Below are 21,909 nucleotides of genomic sequence, written 5' to 3' on the forward strand. Positions count from 1 at the left end.
GGAGGAGAGGAGAGGAGAGGAGAAGAGGAGGAGGAGGGAGGAGGAGGAGGGAAGAGGAGAGGAGGAGAGGAGGAGGAGCAGGAGGAGAGGAGGAGGAGAGGAAAGGAGGTGGATAGGGGGGGCGGAGGAGAGGAGAGGAGGAGGAGAGGTGGAGGAGAGGTGAGGAGAGGAGGAGAGGTGGAGGAGAGGAGGAGAGGAGAGGCCAGGGAGTGGACACATGCTGAATCCAAAATCAACCTCTCCTCCCAACGCACTCCGGTAGATCTCATAGAAAAACATAGGTTCACCCATCATGGTAGAACATAGCCTCTCTCTCTCAACCGCCTATCCTGAGTGTGACTGATATTATTACAAACTCAAAGCATAACAGGAGCACAATGTGGAATATAATGTCATTGCTATGGCTTCTGTTGTCATAACATGATCGATGCAATCCATTTGTTTACCTCCTGTACTCTCGTTTCCATCAGAGAATAACGCTAAGCCTGAACCTGACAGGTGGGAACAACAGTAAAGCTTGAGGATCATTTAAGTAAGTCATGGTGCTAGATGTTACATAGCTTGCATCCTCAAATTACACCTCATTCCTTATTCAGTCCCCATGGGCTCCCTTAAAAAGTAGCACACTATACAGGGAAAAGAGTGCCATTTGGTAGGCAAAAATATGTTCAGGAAGTTATTTGAACTTGATAATAGTTAGTCGACTGCATGCATGAGTTAAACAACTAACCCCAGTTCAGAGTTAGGTTTGAATGTAACATCTTTCTCTTTCTATTTTAGATTGGCTCAGAGCAGGCCGATGAACATGACGTACACTACATGGCCAACAGTACGTGGACACCTGCTCGTCGAACATCTCATTCCAAAATCATGGGCATTATATGGAGTTGGTTTTCTCTTTGCTGCTCCACTCTTCTGGGAAGGCTTTCTACTAGTAGTTGGAACACTGCTACAAGGACTTGCTTCCATTCAGCCACAAAAGCATTAGTGAGACCGACACTGATTTCCATGACACTGTCCCATACACTCACCCATACTCCACAGTAGAGCTGGGCAATTTGGACAAAAATCCATATCACAATCAATTTACTGAATTATCATGATAATGGGAAATTGAACGATATGTTTATAACATTAATGTGCACCACAGTAATTTGTTTATATTACCCTTAAATCTACTATTACTACTGTGAATGTTGTTGCTATCTTTTGTCCAATTAACAATCACCTACAGTGCATTTGGAAAGTATTCAGACCCTTTCCCTTTTTCTGCATGTTGTTATGTTACAGCCTTATTTTAAAATGGAATAAATTCATTTTTTCCTCATCCATCTACACACAATCCCCCATAAGGACAAAGCGAAAACAGTTTTTTTGAATTTGAAGTAAATGTGATATTTCAGTTGTTGAATTTTTATACATTTGCAAAAATTTCTGAAAACTTGTTTTTGCTTTGTCATTATGGCGTATTGTGTGTAGATTGATGAGAAAAAATAATATTTAATTCATTTTGTGGAAAAAGTAAAGGGGTCTGAATACTTTCTGAATGCACTGTATATTAGCAAACACATTTAATTTAAAACTTCACATTTCTCTAGTAGGGCCCTATTGTTTATCGGAATAAACAATTCCAGCAAAATGGTCGGTTTGGTCGGTGCCGATACATTTTGGTTTAGGTTGCTAGACGTGATATGCCTAACAGTCCAACCCGACCAACCACCCTACTTTAGTTCTTACCTTAAGTAATCATCTGTCTTATGTAATCAGAAATTAGTATAATATGTTACGTTTGTTAAGTGATCTGGCTTTACATTTACTACGTTACGTCTAGTCTATGAGACCAGGCTGCTGGTCAACCTGTCTGATTTGTCTCAATGTTCTACCACTCCGCAGAGATGGAAGATAAGTCTCTAGTCCACAGTAATACTCACCCTTGTGTGACTGTGTGACTGTGTGTGTGTGACTGTGTGTGTGACTGTGTGACTGTGTGTGTGACTGTGTGTGTGTGTGTGTGTGTGTGTGTGTGTGTGTGTGTGTGTGTGTGTGTGTGTGTGTGTGTGTGTGTGTGTGTGTGTGTGTGTGTGTGTGTGTGTGTGTGTGTGTGTGTGTGTGTGTGTGTGTGTGGCCTTGAGTACATTGTGTGTAGTGAGATTGAAGCCTAAAGGGGTGTTGACTGAATAAACAATAAAGATCACAGGCAGAACAGAGAGAAGAGTGATGGGAGAAGAGAGATGGGAGAAGGGAGCAGAGAGAAAAGAGAAGAGAGAAGAGAGAACGAAGCAGAGAGAAGAGAGAACGGAGCAGAGAGAAGAGAGAACAGAGCAGAGAGAAGAGAGAAGGGAGAAGCGAGCAGAGAGAAGGGAGCAGAGAGAAGGGAGAAGGGAGCAGAGCGAAGGGATCAGAGAGAAGAGAGAAGAGAGCAGAGAGAAGAGAGCAGAGAGAAGAGAGAACGGAGCAGAGGGAAGAGAGCAGAGAGAAGGGAGCAGAGAGAAGAGAGCAGAGAGAAGAGATCAGAGAGGAGAGAGAAGGGAGCAGAGAGAGGAATTCAGAGAGAAGAGAGAATGGAGCAGAGAGAAGAGAGAATGGAGCAGAGAGAAGGGAGCAGAGAGAAGGGAGCAGAGAGAAGGGAACAGAGAGAAGGGAGCAGAGAGTAGGGAGCGAGAGGAGAGAGCAGGGAGCAGAGAGGAGAGAGCAGGGAGCAGATAGAAGAGAGGAGAGAGAAGGGAGCAGAGAGAAGGGAGCAGAGAGAAGAGAGGAGAGAGAAGAGAGAAGATAGAAGAGAGATGGGAGAAGGGAGAAGAGAGAAGAGAGATGGGAGAAGGGAGAAGAGAGAAGAGAGAAGAGAGATGGGAGAAGGGAGCAGAGAGAAGGGAGCAGAGAGAAGAGCGAACGGAGTAGAGAGAAGAGAGAAGGAAGAAGAGAGAAGAGAGAAGAGAGATGGGAGAAGGGAGCAGAGAGAAGGGAGCAGAGAGAAGAGAGAACGGAGTAGAGAGAAGAGAGAAGAGAGACGGGAGCAGAGAGAAGAGAGAAGAGAGAAGAGAGATGGGAGAAGAGAAAAGAGAGATGGGAGAAGAGAGAAAGGGGCAGAGCGATGAGAGAAGAGAGAAGGGAACAGAGAGAAGAGAGAAGATAGCAGAGAGAGGAGAGAAGAGAACAGAGAGAAGAGAGAAGATAGCTGAGAGAAGAGAGAAGGGAATAGAGAGAAGAGAGAAGATAGCAGAGAGAGGAGAGAAGAGAACAGAGAGAAGAGAGAAGATAGCTGAGAGAAGAGAGAAGGGAATAGAGAGAAGAGAACAGAGAGAAGAGAGAAGATAGCTGAGAGAAGAGAGACGGGAACAGAGAGAAGAGAGAAGAGAACAGAGAGAAGAGAGAAGAGAGAAGGGAACAGAGAGAAGAGAGAAGATAGCTGATAGAAGAGAGAAGGGAATAGAGAGAAGAGAGAAAATAGCTGAGAGAAGAGAGAAGGGAACAGAGAGAAGATAGCAGAGAGAAGAGAGAAGATAGCAGAGAGAAGAGAAGGGAATAGTGAGAAGAGAGAAAATAGCTGAGAGAAGGGAACAGAGAGAAGAGAGACGAGAACAGAGAGAAGAGAGAAGATAGCAGAGAGAAGAGAGAAGAGAACAGAGAGAAGAGAGAAGATAGCTGAGAGAAGCGAGAAGATAGCTGAGAGAAGAGAGAAGATAGCTGAGAAAAGAGAGAAGAGAATAGAGAGAAGAGAGAAGATAGCTGAGAGAAGAGAAAAGATAGCTGAGAGAAGAGAGAAGGGAATAGAGAGAAGAGAGAAAATAGCTGAGAGAAGAGAGAAGATAGCTGAGAGAAGAGAGAAGAGAATAGAGAGAAGAGAGAAGATAGCTGAGAGAAGAGAGAAGAGAATAGAGAGAAGATAGCTGAGAGAAGAGAGAAGGGAATAGAGAGAAGAGAGAAAATAGCTGAGAGAAGAGAAGATAGCTGAGAGAAGAGAGAAGATAGCTGAGAGAAGAGAGAAGGGAATAGAGAGAAGAGAGAAGATAGCTGAGAGAAGAGAGAAGGGAATAGAGAGAAGAGAGAAGATAGCTGAGAGAAGAGAGAAGGGAATAGAGAGAAGAGAGAAAATAGCTGAGAGAAGAGAGAAGAGAATAGAGAGAAGAGAGAAGATAGCTGAGAGAAGAGAGAAGGGAATAGAGAGAAGAGAGAAGATAGCTGAGAGAAGAGAGAAGATAGCTGAGAGAAGAGAGAAGAGAATAGAGAGAAGAGAGAAGATAGCTGAGAGAAGAGAGAAGAGAATAGAGAGAAGAGAGAAGATAGCTGAGAGAAGAGAGAAGGGAATAGAGAGAAGAGAGAAAATAGCTGAGAGAAGAGAGAAGAGAATAGAGAGAAGAGAGAAGATAGCTGAGAGAAGAGAGAAGGGAATAGAGAGAAGAAAGAAGATAGCTGAGAGAAGAGAGAAGAGAATAGAGAGAAGAGAGAAGATAGCTGAGAGAAAAGAGAAGATAGCTGAGAGAAGAGAGAAGAGAATAGAGAGAAGAGAGAAGGGAACAGAAAGAAGAGAGAAGATAGCTGAGAGAAGAGAGAAGAATAATATGATAAATGTGTTCTATATTTTTATTGTATTTTTTATCCCAGCCCCCGTCCCGGCAGGAGGCCTTTTGCCTTTTGATAGGCTGTCATTGTAAATAGGAATTTGTTCTTAACTGACTTGCCTAGTTAAATAAAGATTAAATAAAACATTTAAAAATAAACAGAACTGTTTTTGCTGATAGCGACTATTTGGACGAAAGGTATTTCTACTAATAGTATAATGACAGTGATAGGTGGATGCTGTTACCTACTGAACTGAGTTGGATGTCATTTATTTCTTGTTCTGACTATAGAATACATACACAGCAAATTATCCAGTGTTACAAAAATAAATGAATTAACACTGTGAGTGTTAAATCAACACTGAAAGTGTTGAGTCTGTGGACCCATATGGACACCAGAACAATGCTAAATGAACACACTGCATAGTGTATATCCTTATTCAAATATTTCCCAGAGTGCGTTGCCTTTCTAGTAAATTGCAGAGCTACCACCCATGACTGTATTTGTTAGTAACAGAGACCTGGTTGTTGCATTTCTCCATTTTCAGTCCTGTGAACTTCACCAAGTCAGATCCTAAGCTAATATGTCATCATAAAAATATATACATACTATGTCACACAATACCATACTTCTTTCAAAAGGCCTTATTTTGCGTGCCTAGTTTTACCCTAATACAGGGACCTGAAACTAACAAAACATCACTTTGAATTAAAACTATGCCCATCATTAATTTCCCAGCATGCTCTACAGCAGGTGGATTTTTTTGAATGGTTTGTTTCAATATCTATGTTTGTGCATGTACATTGATTGATTAATCTTATTCTACACAAAGATAAATAACATATATTTTTCTCAACTAATCCAATCAGTTATTTAGATTTTTTGCACCCTTTACAGTAATGTTTGTTCCAGTTTAATTGTCATAGATAATACATTAAATGTAGCCTTTAACGTGAAGTGTTTACTTATGAGCCCTTTCTCAACAATGCAAAGTTAAAAAATAAGAAAAATTTCCCCAAAAATAAGAAATAGTAGCACAATATAATAACAATAACAATATTACGTACAAGGACTACCGGTACCAAGTCAATGTGCAGGGGCATGAGGTAGTTGAGGTAGCAGGCACATGTAGGTAGAGGTAAAAGTGACTCGGCAATCAGGATAGATAATAAACAGAGTATCTGCTGCGTATGTGAAGAGTGTGAAAGTGTGGGTTAGGTTTTTGGGTTAGGGTTAGATTATGGAAAATATGATTTTGAATGGGACTGAATTGTGTGTCCCTACAAGATTAGGTGTACAAGACTGTGTGTGTGTGTATGTGTGTGCAGTGTCCAGTGAGTGTGTGGGTAGTGTCCAGTGAGTGTGTGGGTAGTGTCCAGTGAGTGTGTGGGTAGAGTCCAGTGAGTGTGTGGGTAGTGTCCAGTGAGTGTGTGGGTAGTGTCCAGTGAGTGTGTGGGTAGTGTCCAGTGAGTGTGTGGGTAGAGTCCAGTGAGTGTGTGGGTAGTGTCCAGTGAGTGTGTGGGCAGTGTCCAGTGAGTGTGTAGGTAGTGTCCAGTGAGTGTGTGGGTAGTGTCCAGTGAGTGTGTGGGTAGAGTCCAGTGAGTGTGTGGGTAGTGTCCAGTGAGTGTGTGGGTAGTGTCCAGTGAGTGTGTGGGTAGTGTCCAGTGAGTGTATGGGTAGTGTCCAGTGAGTGTGTGGGTAGAGTCCAGTGAGTGTGTGGGTAGTGTCCAGTGAGTGTGTGGGTAGTGTCCAGTGAGTGTGTGGGTAGAGTCCAGTGAGTGTGTGGGTAGTGTCCAGTGAGTGTGTGGGTAGAGTCCAGTGAGTGTGTGGGTAGTGTCCAGTGAGTGTGTGGGTAGTGTCCAGTGAGTGTGTGGGTAGTGTCCCGTGAGTGTGTGGGTAGTGTCCAGTGAGTGTGTGGGTAGTGTCCAGTGAGTGTGTGGGTAGTGTCCAGTGAGTGTGTGGGTAGTGTCCAGTGAGTGTGTGGGTAGTGTCCCGTGAGTGTGTGGGTAGTGTCCAGTGAGTGTGTGGGTAGAGTCCAGTGAGTGTGTGGGTAGTGTCCAGTGAGTGTGTGGGTAGAGTCCAGTGAGTGTGTGGGTAGTGTCCAGTGAGTGTGTGGGTAGTGTCCAGTGAGTGTGTGGGTAGAGTCCAGTGAGTGTGTGGGTAGTGTCCAGTGAGTGTGTGGGTAGTGTCCAGTGAGTGTGTGGGTAGTGTCCAGTGAGTGTGTGGGTAGAGTCCAGTGAGTATGCATCGAGCCGGTGTAAGAGAGTCAGTGCAAATAAAAAGGGGGACAATGCAAATAGTCAGGGTAGCTAGGGCTTGGGGGTATAAGTTGTTCATGAGCCTTTTGGTACCACACTTGGCACTCCGGTACCACTTGCCGTGCGGTAGTAGAGAGAACAGTCTATGACTTCGGTAGCTGGAGTCTTTTCCTATTTTTAGGGGCTTCCTAAAGAGATGGCAGGGAGCTCGGCCCCAGTGCTGCGATCGGATGCCAAGCAGTTGCCATACCAAGTGGTGATGCAGCCAGTCAAGATGCTCTCAATGGTTCAGCTGTATAACTTTGAGGATCTGAGGGCCCATGACAAATCTTTTCAGCCTTCTGAGGGGGAAGAAGCGTTGTCGTGCCATCTTCAAGACTGACTTTGTGTATTTGGACCATCATAGGTCCTTAGTGATGTTGACACTGAGGAACTTGAAGCTCACGACCCGCTCCACTCTAGCTCCGTTGATGCGAATGGGGGCGTTCTCAGCCTGTTTCCTGTAGTCCACGATCAGCTCCTGTGTCTTGCTGACGTTGAGGTTGTTGTCCTGGCACCACACTGCCAGGTCTCTGACTTCCTCCCTATAGGCTGTCTCATCGTCGTTGGTAGTCAGGCCTACGGCAAACTTAATGTTGGTGTTGAATTTGTGCACAGCCACACTGTTATAGGTGAACAGGGAGTAAAGGAGGGGACTAAGCACGCACCCCTGAGGGTCCCGCATGTTGAGGGTCAGCATGGCAGATGTGTTGTTGGAGTGTCTTATGGTGTTAAGCGCTGATCTGTAGGCAATTAACAACATTCTCACATAAGTGTTCATTTTGCCCAGGTAGGAAATGGCAGTGTGGAGTGGGATATAGATTGTGTCATCTGTGGATCTGCTTGGGCGGTATGTGAGTTGGAGTGGGTACAGGGTGTCTGGTATGATGGTGTTGATGTGAGCCATGACCAGGTTATCTTGGCATTCTTGCGTACAGGGACTATGGCGGTCTGCTTGAAACATGTAGGTATTACAGTTTGAGTCAGGGAGACACTGGCCGGCTGGTCAGCACATGCTCTGAGTACGTGTCCTGGTAATCCGTCTGGCCCTGCAAATGTTAACATGTTTAAAGGTCTTACTCGCATTGGGTACGGAGCGTGTGATCACGCAGTCATCCAGAACAGCCGGTGCTCTCATGCATGGTTCAGTGTTGCTAGCCTCGAAGCGATTATAGAAGGCATTTAGGTTGTTTGGTAGTCTTGCGTCAATTGGCAGCTCTTGGCTGGGTTTCCCTTTGTAATCCATGATAGTTTGCAAGCCCTGCCACATCCGACGAGCATCAGAGCCAGTGTAGTAGGATTTGATATGGCCCTGTGTTAATGCTTTGCCTGTTTGATGGTTCATCGGATGGCATAGAAGGGATTTCTTATAAGTGTAATACTTTCCTATTAGCGTCCCACTCCTTGAAAGCGGCAGCTCTAGTCTTTAGCTCAGTGTGGATATTACCTGTAATCCATGGCTTCTGGTTGGTATATGTACATAGGTCACCGTGGGGACAATATTGATCATTGATGCACTTATTAATGAAGCCGGTGACTGATGTGGTAAACTCCTCAGTGCCATCGGATGAATCCCGGAACATATTCCAGTCTGTGCTAGTGAAACAGTCCTGTAGCTTTGCATCCGCTTCAGCAGAACACTTCAATTATTGACCGTGTCAATGATACTACCTGTTTGAGTTTTGCTTGTGAGCAGGAAGAGTTATGGTCAGATTTGCCGAATGGAGAGCGTGTGTGGAGTAATGGTGATCTGGAGTAACATACTGGATTAATGAATCAATCAATAAATGTACATGAACAAACAATGATATTGAACCAAACAATTTTAAAAAATCGACCTGCAATAGGCAATGCTGGTAAATATGATAATGATAGGCGTGGATTACGTTCAAAGTGATGAGTATGAGTTTCAGGCCCCTGTATTAAGGTAAAACTACTAGGCCCTCATAATAAGGCCTCGTGAAATATGTATGGCATTGTGTTAAATATACATATTTTTTACGATAACATTCGCTTAGGACTGAAAATGTATGAATGCAACAACCAGGTCTCTGTCGATAACAGATAAAGTAATTGGTGGTAACTCTACAATATACTTGAAAGGCAAGGCACTATTGGAAATATTTGAATAAGGCTTTGCACTAAACAGTGTGTTAATTTGAAACTGTTCTGGTGTCTAAATGGGTCCACAGACTCAACACTTTCAGTGTTGATTTAACAATGTGAATTTATTTATTTTTTACACAATCATTTATGTGTATTATTCTTTGTCTGTTGGAATGTGCAGGATACGTTATCAGTGCATGTCATGAATGCTTGAGGATGTGTGTGTGTGTGTGTGTGTGTGTGTGTGTGTGTGTGTGTGTGTGTGTGTGTGTGTGTGTGTGTGTGTGTGTGTGTGTGTGTGTGTGTGTGTGTGTGTGTGTGCCTGTGTGTGTGTGTGTGCCTCTGTGTGTGTGTGTGTGCCTCTGTGTGTGTGTGTCAGCGTGCATGGATGTGTGTGTGTTAGACTGGGGGTGTTTCTCAAAATGCATGAGCAGGCAAAATGGAGCACCAGAGGTTCAGAGTATGAGTCCAAATCAGAGTATGAAAAACGGAGCACGGAGGGCATTTCTGGAATGTGCACTCCATTTGTACATATTTTGAAGCATGCATCAACGCAAGCTTCAGCGGAAAATATGCACAGAAATATGATGCAAAATATCTTGAAATCAATGGCAGAGTTTAGCTGAAGAGAGAGAAAATAAACTCAGAATTCAGAATGAAATGTTGCCCATTGACATCTCATATGTTGCCTGATTACAATATTTCATCTTGATACGTTAGTAAGTACATGCTGTTTTACTTTTGGCCTTTTTACCTGCTTACAATTTCCACTGTAGTGTACAGTGCCTTTGGAAAGTCACTTGACTTTTTCCACATTTTATTACTTTACAGCCTTAAATGTTGTTTTCCCCTCATCAATCTACACACAATACCCCACAATGACAACGCAAAAAACGTTTTTTGAAATTTTTGCAAAAGTATAAAAAATAAACAACTGAAATATCACATTTACATACAGTAAGTATTCAGACCCTTTACTCAGTACTTTGTTGAAGCACCTTTGGCAGCGATTACAGCCTAGAGTCTTCTTGGGTATGACACTACCAGCTTGGCACACCTGTATTTTGTGAGTTCCTCCCATTCTTCTCTGCAGATCCTCTCAAGCTCTGTCAGATTGGATGGGGAGCATCGCTGCACAGCTATTTTCGGGTCTCTATAAGAGCTGGGCCACTCAAGGACATTCAGAGACTTGTCCCGAAGCCACTTCTGCATTGTCTTGACTGTGTGTTTAGGGTCATTGTCCTGTTGGAAGGTGAACCTTCGCCCCCAGTCTGAGGTCCTGAGCACTCTGGAGCAGGTTTTCATCAAGGATCTCTCTGTACTTTGCTCTGTTCATCTTTCCCTCGATCCGGACTAGTCTCCCAGTCCGTGCCGCTGAAAAACATCCCCACAGCATGATGCTGCCACCACCATGCTTCACCGTAGGGATGGTGCCAGGTTCCCTCCAGATGGGACACTTGGCATTCAGGCCAAAGAGTTCAATCTTGTTTTCATCATACCAGAGCATCTTATTTCTCATGGTCTGAGAGTCCTTTAGGTGCCTTTTGGCAAACTCCAAGCAGGCTGTCATGTGCCTTTTACTAAGGAGTGGCTTCCGTCTGGCCACTCTACTATAAAGGCCTGATTGGTGGAGTGCTGCAGAGATGGTTGTCCTTCTGGAAAGTTCTCCCATCTCCACAGAAGAACTCTAAAGCTCTGTCAGCGTGACTATTGGGTCCTTCGTCACCTCCCTGACCAAGGCCCTTCTCACCCGATTGCTAAGTTTGGCCGGGCGGCCAGCTCTAAAAAGAGTCTTGGTGGGTCCAAACTTTTTCCATTTAATAATGATGGAGGCCACTGTGTTCTTGGGAACCTTCAATGCAGCAGACATTTTTTGTTCCCTTCCCCAGATCTGTGCCTCGACACAATCCTGTCTCATAGCTCTGCGTCCAATTCCTTCGACCTCATGGCTTGGTTTTTGCTCTGACATGCACTGTCAAGTGTGGGACCTTATATAGACAGTTTATAGACACGTGTGTGTGCCTTTCCAAATCCTGTCCAATTAATTGAATTTACCACAGGTGGACTCCAATCAAGTTGTAGAAACATCTCAAGGATGATCAATGGAAACATGATGCACCTGAGCTAAATTTCGAGTCTCATAGCCAAGGGTCTAAATACTTAGGTAAAGATGGTATTTCTGTTTTTGTTTTTTTCTCAAATTTCTAAAAACCTGTTTTCGCTTTGTCATTATGTGGTATTGTCTTTGGAATGATGAGGCCTTTTTTTTTATCCCTTTAAGAATAAGGCTGTAACATAACAAAATGTGAAAAAGTCAATGGGTCTGAATTCTTTCCCAAAGACACTGTATGTAGATTGCAAGCCCATGGTAAGTCAATAAGGCTAACTGGATAGCTACTACTATTAGCACGCAAAATGGCAACAAATTATTGTTAGCTAGCTACCCACGAAGAATCTACCTTGCATAACTTTAGTTTTAGGTAATTTTTTATGCATTCTCCACACTCTTGTCCTCACAAGAATGAACTCAAGAGAATGTCCACAGAATTTGGAGCATAAGCGTGTGGACCACGGTAGTATGCATATTGAGATAACCTGTGTCTCTGGAGGATCTTACCGGGCCATGACAGGTCAGGGAGTCACCATCTGCTCTCTCACACTGGGCATCACACTCCACACACACGGAGCCGTTGTCATACTCACGCACCTCCCTGGGAGAGACAGAGAGAGATGGAGGGAAGGAGAGAGGGAGGGAGACAGATGGAGACAGGAAGGGAGGAAAGAGAGGGGAAAGGAGAGAAAGAGGGAGGGAGGGGGACAGAGGAAGGCAGGGGTAAGGGAGAGTTGGGGAAGATGTAGACAGTGAGAAAGAACAAAGTGTGTCAGATCCAGGCTCTAGAGGAAGGGAGGCGAGCTGTGCTCCTCTGACTCTGTTTAGAGGAATAGCTGGAAGGGTTTTATGGCCTCAGGCGCTGCAGTCAATGGGGTACTGTGGTATATACACACTTGTCCACCGTGCATACTGTACACCAGTAGCAACAGCATGCTAAGATGGCTGACATGAGCCTGGACAGGAGCCTGGACATGAGCCTGGACATGAGCCTGGACTACTGCAGATGAAAACTAAAGGAGAACTGACTACTAACATACTGTTGTTAATTGCTTAACTCACAATTTGAAAACAAATGCATTACTCATAAGGGAGAGTGGGGTAAGTTGAGACACCATTGTTTCTGCCAAAACATACACAAAATGCTTCTATCTAAACCAAAGGAGATCATTTTAAGATTGTTTTATACAAAAACATCAGTTGGGGTCTCTATAAGCTTCAATAGGAGGTCCTAAATCTAGCATGAAAGTGCATCATTGTAGCTGTGTGGGCTAATATAGTAAGGTAGGTTGAGCCAATGGGAAGTTGAGAAAATGTAAGTGTTTTCTTCCCAGGTGTAATGCAAGGCGTTATCGCTGGGACATGAGGTAACAACAGGGCCTGGACAATGTTAAAAGTGTAAAAAAAATGGAAAAAATGCTTGTTAGGTGTTAAGCCTGTCTTAAAATATGCTTCAAAATATTAAAAGACAAAAAAGTGATTGTGATTGTGTTGAATTGTCTTTAGGAAATAAAGATAGACATAAACTCAGCAAAAAAAAGAAACATCCCTTTTTCAGGACCCAGTCTTTCAAAGATAATTCGTAAAAATCTGCATTGTAAAGGGTTTAAACACTGTTTCCCAATTAATGAACATGCACCAGTGGAATGGTCAGAGTTATGAAAACTTAGGACACTAAAAAGGCCTTTCTACTGAGTCTGAAAAACACAAAAAGAAAGATGCCCAGGGTCCCTGCTCATCTGCGTGAACGTGCCTTAGGCATGCTGCAAGGAGGCATGAGGACTGCAGATCTGATCAGGGCAATAAATTGCAATGTCCGTACTGTGAGACGCATAAGACAGCACTACAGGGAGACAGGACGGACAGCTGATTGGCCTCGCAGTGGCAGACCACGTGTAACAACACCTGCACAAGATAGGTACATCCAAACATCACACCTGTGGGACAGGTATAGGTTGGCAACAACAACTGCCCGAGTTACACCAGGAACGCACAATCCCTTCATCAGGGCTCAGACTGTCCGCAATAGGCTGAGAGAGGCTGGACTGAGGGCTTGTAGGCCTGTTGTAAGGCAGGTCCTCACCAGACATCACCGGCAACAACGTCGCCTATGGTCACATCCCACCGTCGCAAAAAGTGCTATTTTTTACCTTTATTTAAATAGACAAGTCAGTTAAGAACAATTTCTTATTTTCAATGACGGCGTAGGAACAGCCTTGTTCAGGGGCAGAACGACATATTTTTACCTTGTCAGCTCAGGGATTTGATCTTGCAATCTTTCGGTTACTAGTCCAATGCTCTAACCACTAGGCTACCTGCCACGTCTTCACTGATTCGTGTTTTTGGTTTTGTCTCACCAGGGGTGAGGGTCGGATTCACATTTATCGTCGAATGGAATGAGCGTTACGCTGAGGCCTGTACTCTGAAGCGGGATCGATTTGGAGGTGGAGGGTTCATCATGGTCTGAGGTAGTGTGTCACAGCATCATTGGACTGTGCTTGTTATCATTGCAGGCAATATCAACGCTGTGTGTTACAGGGAAGACATCCTCCTCCCTCATGTGGTACTCTTCCTGCAGGCTCATCCTGACATGACCCTCCAGCATGACAATGCCACCAGCCATACTGATCGTTCTGTGCATGATTTCCTGCAAGACAGGAATGTCAGTGTTCTGCCATGGCCAGCAAAGAGCCCGGATCTCAATTCCATTGAGCACGTCTGGGACATGTTGGATCGGAGAGTGAGGGCTAGGGCCATTCCCCCCAGAAATGTCCGGGAACTTGCAGGTGCCTTGGTGGAAGAGTGGGGTAACATCTCACAGCAAGAACTGGCAAATCTGGTGCAGTCCACGAGGAGAAGATGCACTGCAGTACTTAATGCAGCTGGTGGCCACACCAGATACTGACTGTTACTTTTGATTTTGATCCCCCCTTTGTTCAGGGACACATTATTCAATTTCTGTTAGTCACATGTCTGTGGAACCTGTTCAGTTTATCTCTCAGTTGTTGAATCTTGTTATGTTCATACAAATATGTACACATGTTACGTTTTCTGAAAATAAACAAAGTTGACAGTGAGAGGACGTTTCTTTTTTTGCTGAGTTTAGTTTAAAACCTTTAGTCAATAGAGGGTGCTATTTGCACTTTGTAATAATTTCGTTCCCAAATTAAACTGCCTCGTACTCAATTCTTGCTCGTACAATATGCATATTATTATTACTATTGGATAGAAAACACTCTCTAGTTTCTAAAACCGTTTGAATTATTTCTCTGAGTGAAACAGAACTCATTCTGCAGCACATTTCCTGTCAGGGAGTGAGATTTCTGAAATCGAGGTCCCTGTTCTGAGGTCAGTTTATAAGTCCCCATGTAAGCTATGGGGCTACATGCACTGCATACGCCTTCCTCTAGATGTCAGTAAGCGGTGAGCATTTGAATGGACTGGATTGTGCAATCTGGGACACTATAAAGGCTCATGGAACGGAAGTACCGTTCTTTTCAACGGGGCGCCTGGCGCAAGAGGAACATCACAATGGCGTCCTGCAAAAGCTTTCGTTTTAGCAGTTCTATATCTCCGGTCATGTTTTTATTTGTTATAGGTGTTAAAGACATCATAAGGTAGTTAATTTAAACTGACTTATAGCAGTTTATATCAGTTTATTGCGATTTTCTGGGATTTCTTTGTGACGCGCTTTCACGAGTTGGACACCTCTCCAGTGGGTGGCTATCGTTAGCTGCTATTTCTACAGGAGAAGAGGACATCTTTCAACCAAAAGACGATTGTTCTGGAGAAAGGACACCTTGCCCAAGATTCTGATGGAAGCTCAGCAAATTGTAAGCAGTCTTTATGCTGTTAATTCGTATTTATGTTGACAAATGTCAAATAATAATTCCGCCATGAATTTCGGTGCGGTCACGCTTTAGCGCACTCTGTATTGCGCAGTAACGTTAATTTTAAAAATCTAACACAGCGGTTGCATTAAGAACTAATGTATCTTTCATTTGCTGACCAACCTGTATTTTTTTAGTCAAGTTTATGATTACTTATCGATTAGAATAGGTGCCTCTCCAAGATGGCGCCGGACAGATTGCTTGAAGTTTTGGACACTCATCACATTGTATAACCACGATTTGTGCCGCTAAATATGCACATTTTCGAACAAACTCTATATGCATTGTGTAATATGATGTTATAGGACTGTCATCTGAAGAATTCTGAGAAGGTTAGTGAAAAAATTAATATATTTTGGTGGTTTATACGTTATCGCTATTTTTGGCTTGAATCAATGCTGTTGTGATGTTTGCTATTGTGGTAAGCTAATATAATGCGATATTGTGTTTTCGCTGTAAAACACTTAGAAAATCTGAAATATTGGCTGGATTCACAAGATCTGTGTCTTTCATTTGCTGTACGCTGTGTATTTAAAAAAATGTTTTATGATGAGTAATTAGGTAATACACGATAGTTGCTGTAGTTATTCTAGTTGCATTGGTGAGAGTTGTGATGGTGGCTGCAATGGTATACTATGATTTATACCTGAAATATGCACATTTTTCTAACAAAACATATTTATTGTATAGCATATGTTATCAGACTGTCATCTGATGAAAGTGTTTCTTGGTTAGTGGCTATTTATATCTTTATTTGGTCAAATTTGTGATAGCTACTGATGCAGTAAGAAAATGGTGGAGTAAAAAAAGTGGTGTCTTTTGCTAACGTGGTTAGCTAATAGATTTACATATTGTGTCTTCCCTGTAAAACATTTTAAAAATCAGAAATGATGGCTGGATTCACAAGATGTGTATCTTTCATCTGGTGTCTTGGACTTGTGATTTAATGATATTTAGATGCTACTATTTATTTGTGACGCTATGCTAGGCTATGCTAGTCAGCTTTTTTACTAGTGGGGGTGCTCCCGGACCCGGGATTGGGAGGAAGTAGAAGTTAAAAAGGTAGTGGTAATATTTCATTCAGTACAGAAATGTGTAGGTGGCTTAACCTACCCTGCCATTCAGATCAAAACTACAATGTTTACATGAATTCTGATTACTTACAGGGATACACAACATTCTGAATTATACACTGAGTATACAAAACATTAAGAACACCTGTTCTTTCCATGACATAGACTGACCAAGTGAATCCAGGTGAAAGCTAGGATCCCTTATTGATGTCACTTGTTAAATCCACTTCAATCAATGTAGATGAAGGGGAGGAGACAGGTTAAAGAAGGATTTTTAAGCCGTGAGAACTGAGACGGATTGTTGAATGTGTGCAATTCAGAGGGTGAATGGACATTTAAGTGCCTTTGAAAGGGGTATGGTAGTAGGTGCCAGGTGCACTGGTTTGTGTCAAGAACTGCAACGCTGATGGGCTTTTCACGCTGAACAGTTGCCCGTGTGCATCAAGAACGGTCCACCACCCAAAGGATATCCAGCCAACTTGACACAACTGTGGGAAGCATTGGAGTCAACATAGGCCAGCATCCATGTGGAACACTTCTCACACCTTGCGGAGTCCATGCCCTGATGAATTGAGGCTGTTCTGAGGGCAAAAGGGGAGTGTGCAACTCAATATTAGGAAGATGTTCTTAATATTTGGTATACTCAGTGTATGTAGATATCTTTGTTCTGAAGAATATTACATTTCCCTGGACAGAGTGATCCTGAACATAAAAAATGGCTCAACTTACCCCAGTCTCCCCTAGAGTTTTTAATCAAATAACATTGTACATTCATTTTTCATTTAGCATTATTTTCAAGCCGAGCCAAATCCAATATCCCTTTACTTTTATTGGTTGCCACATAATGTGCTGGCAAGTTTTTAAAACTGTGCAAGAATTTGTTCCCAGTTCTAATACATTTCCTAAACCTCAATCAATTGCCAGAATCAATGTCAAAATTTGTTTGAGAGAGAGACAGAGAAAACTATCAATAAAATATAGATCTGTGTGAACCTTCAGTAAATGTATCAGGGAGAGAGATTCTGCAGCAGATAGACCTAAAAAGAGAAATGCTGCTTAATGAAGGCAGGATTGTACTAGAGAGATAAAGAGAGAGAGAGTCTGTGAGTGTGTCTTCTCCAGTTTAATTTGGCACTGAAGGTCACTGGATGATGTCATGGGCTGCGTCCATATATAGTGCACTACTTTTGACCAGGGCCCATAAGGAAAACCATAGGGCGCAAGTCAGAAGTAGTGCACTTTGTAGGGACTAGAGTGCCATTTGGGATACACACATTAACCGTTGAGTATGCACACGTAGAGAATATACAATCTGATGCATTTCTCTGTGTTACACTATTACACCCTAAAGTGTCACAGCTAATTATGTTGGCTATATTGATAGCATCCCTTTAGGGTATAGCATGGCTTTCCAGCTAAAGTCAACGGGTGTTCCATACATTCAGAAATCAACAGTACAATAAGAAGTCACTGGCGGGGCTTGGAAAGTCAGTAAATAACGGCGACAAAGTAAGACAGAGTTGCCTTGGCACCCTGATTTAAACATACAAGGAGAGACAGGGCAGGCCCTGATGCTATGCGTGCATGCGTGTGAGTGTGAGTGTGTGTGTGTGTGTGTGTGTGTGTGTGTGTGTGTGTGTGTGTGTGTGTGTGTGTGTGTGTGTGTGTGTGTGTGTGTGTGTGTGTGTGTGTGTGTGTGAGCGTGTCTGCTAGTTCGTGTGGTACTTCTTCCCTCTGTCTAATACCAAGTGGAACTCCTCTGTGGGACCTAAAACCAAATTAGGATTAATTATGCTTTATCCCGACGACACAATGCCATGCAGGGTGGCACAGGAGGTAGGTCTTTGTCTTGTACAGCTATGGTTTAAATGGGTTATGGTTTAACATCTCCTTTATGTTAGCTAAAGCTCCCTTGGCTCTCTGTAGGGTTAAGCTTCTCTATAGCCTAAGCTGCTCTCTCTCTCTCTCTCTCTCTCTCTCTCTCTCTTTCTCTCTCACTGTCTATTTTATATGTCGGGTCTCTCTCTCTGGCTTCCGGAATAGTCTCTGTTTCTTTCTTACTGTCTCTCTCTTTCTCTCGCTCTGCAGTCAGTGACTGGGTGGGTGCTATTCTTGTTGTAGGACAGAGGCACGGTCTGTCTGACTGTCTGCTACACTGAGCACGTAACCCCTCTGTTCTAGCAGAACCCAGAGGACAGAAGCTGTTACACATGGACTTCACTTCTTTACAGGAGGTTCTACCTAAATCTCCACTATAACAGTTGCACTCTGTGTCTGTGTCATCCTGTTTTCTTACAAACTGTTTGTGACAGAGACGTTAGGAAATGCTTAACAGCATTTGTGGACTGAAAATTAACAATTCAAGCATTACAGTAGATATTTTTCCTCCCAACGTAAGAGTGCCCCATAGTGAACAAGACATTGTCTCAATCATATATACAGTACATACAATATAATACTATTGGGTAGTTTCCCAGACAGGTTCTCCATTGAGCATGCTTTTTAGTCCCAGACTAAGCTTAATCTGTGTTTGGGAAACCGCCCCTATATGTTATAAAGAATGTAAATCTCAGTAGACTTCAATCAGTAGCGTCTCGTGGCTCTGGGATTGGTTAGTAGCATCTCTTGCGACTCTTTGATTGGCCGAGCTGTGAGTGGTGGAGTGCAGACAGGCAGACAGGTAGGCAGAGCGTGGCCCCGTGCGCAAGCAGTGACTGTGACACGCAGTGACACGCCTAACCCCCCTGCCCTCGTTTGGCATACCTCTCCAAACTGGCCTCACGCTTCTCGACCACGAAGGGTCCCGACGGCTGCCTGGACCTAGAGCCTGTCAGTCTGGAAGGAGAAACAGTCATCCATTTCTGTGTCTACTGTAGTGTACACCAGCCATAGACATATTTCTAGACATACAGTAACTATCTAGTTATTCTATTTCTATTTCTACATTACCCAGACACCACAGTCTGTTTTACGGTTCAGATTGGGACGTTTAACTTTGAACGTCTCACCTGTTGTCTCACAGCTTTTTAAACAATGTATTAGAGAGGATTATACAGGTAAACAACAAACACAACACATAACAAAATAGACAATGTAGAGATTTAATGCAGGAAATGCAGGTACACTCCCTCAGACCATGTTGTCACCTATGCTCCTACTCACAGTAAGTACACTCCTGTGTGTGTGCGCGCGTGCGTGCGTGCGTGCATGTGGGTGTGTGTTTCTGTCTCACATATTGTAACATCTGTACTCTGTAAATCCACACTGCAACAGATCAGAACTACCATCTTATTTCCCCTGTTATTCACTCACCGGAGTGTATTGTTGCGGTGGTTTATCCTTCTTGTATGAAGTTCTCTGTGCTGTGTTTGACCTGTCCTTGTCTCCGGCTGCGTCCCAAATGGCACCCTAATCCTTATAAAGTGCACTACTTTTGATCAGGGCCCATAGCGCTCAGGTCAAAATGAGTGCACTTTATGGGAATAGGATGCCATTTGGGACACACTCTCATCTATTTCTCTCTGACATTTAAGTCCATTCTTCAGTATTTTTCTGTCATTCTCCTGAGCCTTTAGATTGTGTTAACACCATGTTTTCTCCCGTTATCAGAATAAAAAAGGAAGAGACTGGTGTCTGCACAGACAGTAGTTATATTTTACACTCAGTAGTCTGTGGAGCAGGTAATACATTCTGTACATTTCTGTTTCACATATTTTGTGTACCCTCAATACCCACCATAAGGTACAATGATGCATTTTTGCCACCTAAAAGGACCTATTGGCTTTGTCACTGGTGTGGTACCTTAAAAAGACAACATTTGTACCATCACTACTATTATTATCATATTGCCCAGCATGCTCTACCGCAGGCAGATATTTTTTTGAATTTTTTTGAATATCTGTGTTTTTGCATGTACATTGATTGATTGATTAATCATTTGCTACACAATGATAACATGCATTTAACTAATCAAATCAGTTAGTTAGATTTTTTGTACCTGCTACTGAAATGGTTTTTCTAGTTTAAATGGCTTAGGTAGTCTTCTCACAATGTTCCTAAAACGTACAGTCATTTTAAATGCAGGTTGCGGGTGAATACAATGATAACAGTTACATCCTAACGCTGGCTGGATTCCAATAAGAAGTACAAATCACTTTGCAAGCCAGCATAACGTTACTTGGGTTGCAAAATTCTTGTAACTCTCCCAGATTTTCCAGAAATCTCGATTGAAAGATTCCTGGAAATTGGAGGAAATATGCAGGACATCCTTTAATTAATCCTTTAACCAGGTTTTTTGAAAATCTGGGTATTTTGGGAATATTACTGGAATTTTTCAAGCCTACTTGCAGGCCTGATATGGCCTGTAAACCATAAGTTTCAGGCCACTGTATTAGGGTAAAGCTAGGCCTAAAAATAAGGCCTTATAATATGAAGGAGGAGCTTACAGGGTCCCACCGCAGTGACAAGCGGCTGTAACCGTTTAGGAACAAATAGAAACCTTTATTTCTGAGAGTGTACTGAAAAAAATCACAATATCAAAACAATTCAGACCTAGAAGCCATCAAAAGAAGTCGTAACTTACAATGAGGTAAAAGTGAAAGATTTGGTAGTTTGACGGCTGTATTTGCCTTTATCTTCATGCATATTGAGAGTGATCTGTCATAATGTCATTATGTTATACTGTCAAGAGTCTACAGTATCTCTCATTGTGTGAAACTGTCATCTGTAACTCACCCTTCATAGAGATTGCAGGTGTCCACACAGATGCGTCCCCTACTAAAGTAGCGACAGGACAGGCACTGGTCTGGTCCCGGCCCCCAGCAGCCAGCATCCGAACACAGAGGGTCACACACCATCTGCTCAGTAGCTGAGAAACACAAGAATACAGGTTAGGGTTAAGGGTCAGACAGAAGGTCAAAAACCATCCACAGTAGCATGACAGGGTTAGGTACTGGACACTGATAGTATTTATAAATGTTTGACCTTATCTGAAAGGATATTGTTGGAACCATTGGCTACCAAAAGTGGTGAAATTACTTCGGCTCTAAAGAAGGCTAGAAGGCCTTTTAAAAAAAATTTTTTTTTTACATGTTAGTAATTTACCAGACGCTCTTATTCTGAGCGACTTACAGGAGTAAATAGGGTTAAGTGCCTTGCTCAAGGGCACATTTACAGACTTTTCACTTAGTTGGCTTGGGCATTCAAACCAGTGACCTTTCCATTACTGGCCCAACGCTCTTAACCGCTACGCTACCTGCCACCCTCATATTTCAATAACCCAGCACCAATAACCCAGCACCAATAACCCAACACCAATAACCCAACACCAATAACCCAGCACCAATAACCCAGCACCAATAACCCAGCACCAATACCCCATCACCAATAACCCAGCACCAATAACCCAGCACCAATAACCCAGCACCAATAACCCAACACCAGCACCAATAACCCAGCACCAATAACCCAGCACCAATAACCCAGCACCAATAACCCAGCACCAGCACCAATAACCCAGCACCAATAACCCAGCACCAATAACCCAGCACCAATAACCCAGCACCAATAACCCAGCACCAATAACCCAACACCAATAACCCAGCACCAATAACCCAGCACCGATAACCCAACACCAATAACCCAACACCAATAACCCAGCACCAATAACCCAACACCAATAACCCAGCACCAATAACCCAACACCATCACCAATAACCCAGCACCAATAACCCAACACCAGCACCAATAACCCATCACCAATAACCCATCACCAATAACCCAGCACCAATAACCCAGCACCAATAACCCAACACCAGCACCAATATCCCAGCACCAATAACCCAACACCAGCACCAATAACATAGCACCAATAA

The 21,909-nt window shown here is 43.2% G+C and overlaps 1 protein-coding gene across 4 annotated transcripts in view; it reads right to left on the minus strand.

Moving 5' to 3' along the window:
- LOC129816567 (receptor tyrosine-protein kinase erbB-4-like) overlaps positions 1-21,909 on the minus strand; it is a 634,779-nt gene that overhangs the window by 130,599 nt on the left and 482,271 nt on the right. For 2 of the 4 annotated variants that reach the window (XM_055871183.1, XM_055871182.1), the window contains exons 13-15: positions 20,771-20,903; positions 18,800-18,871; positions 11,581-11,674 (exon numbers count right to left, since the gene is read on the minus strand). In XM_055871183.1, the coding sequence (XP_055727158.1) occupies positions 11,581-11,674; positions 18,800-18,871; positions 20,771-20,903 (299 nt within the window). The remainder of the gene's footprint in view (positions 1-11,580; positions 11,675-18,799; positions 18,872-20,770; positions 20,904-21,909) is intronic. The other 2 variants (XM_055871185.1, XM_055871184.1) reach the window with 1 other exon arrangement.

Source organism: Salvelinus fontinalis, chromosome 19 (genome assembly GCF_029448725.1).
Source record: "Salvelinus fontinalis isolate EN_2023a chromosome 19, ASM2944872v1, whole genome shotgun sequence".
Taxonomy (NCBI): Eukaryota; Metazoa; Chordata; class Actinopteri; order Salmoniformes; family Salmonidae; genus Salvelinus; species Salvelinus fontinalis.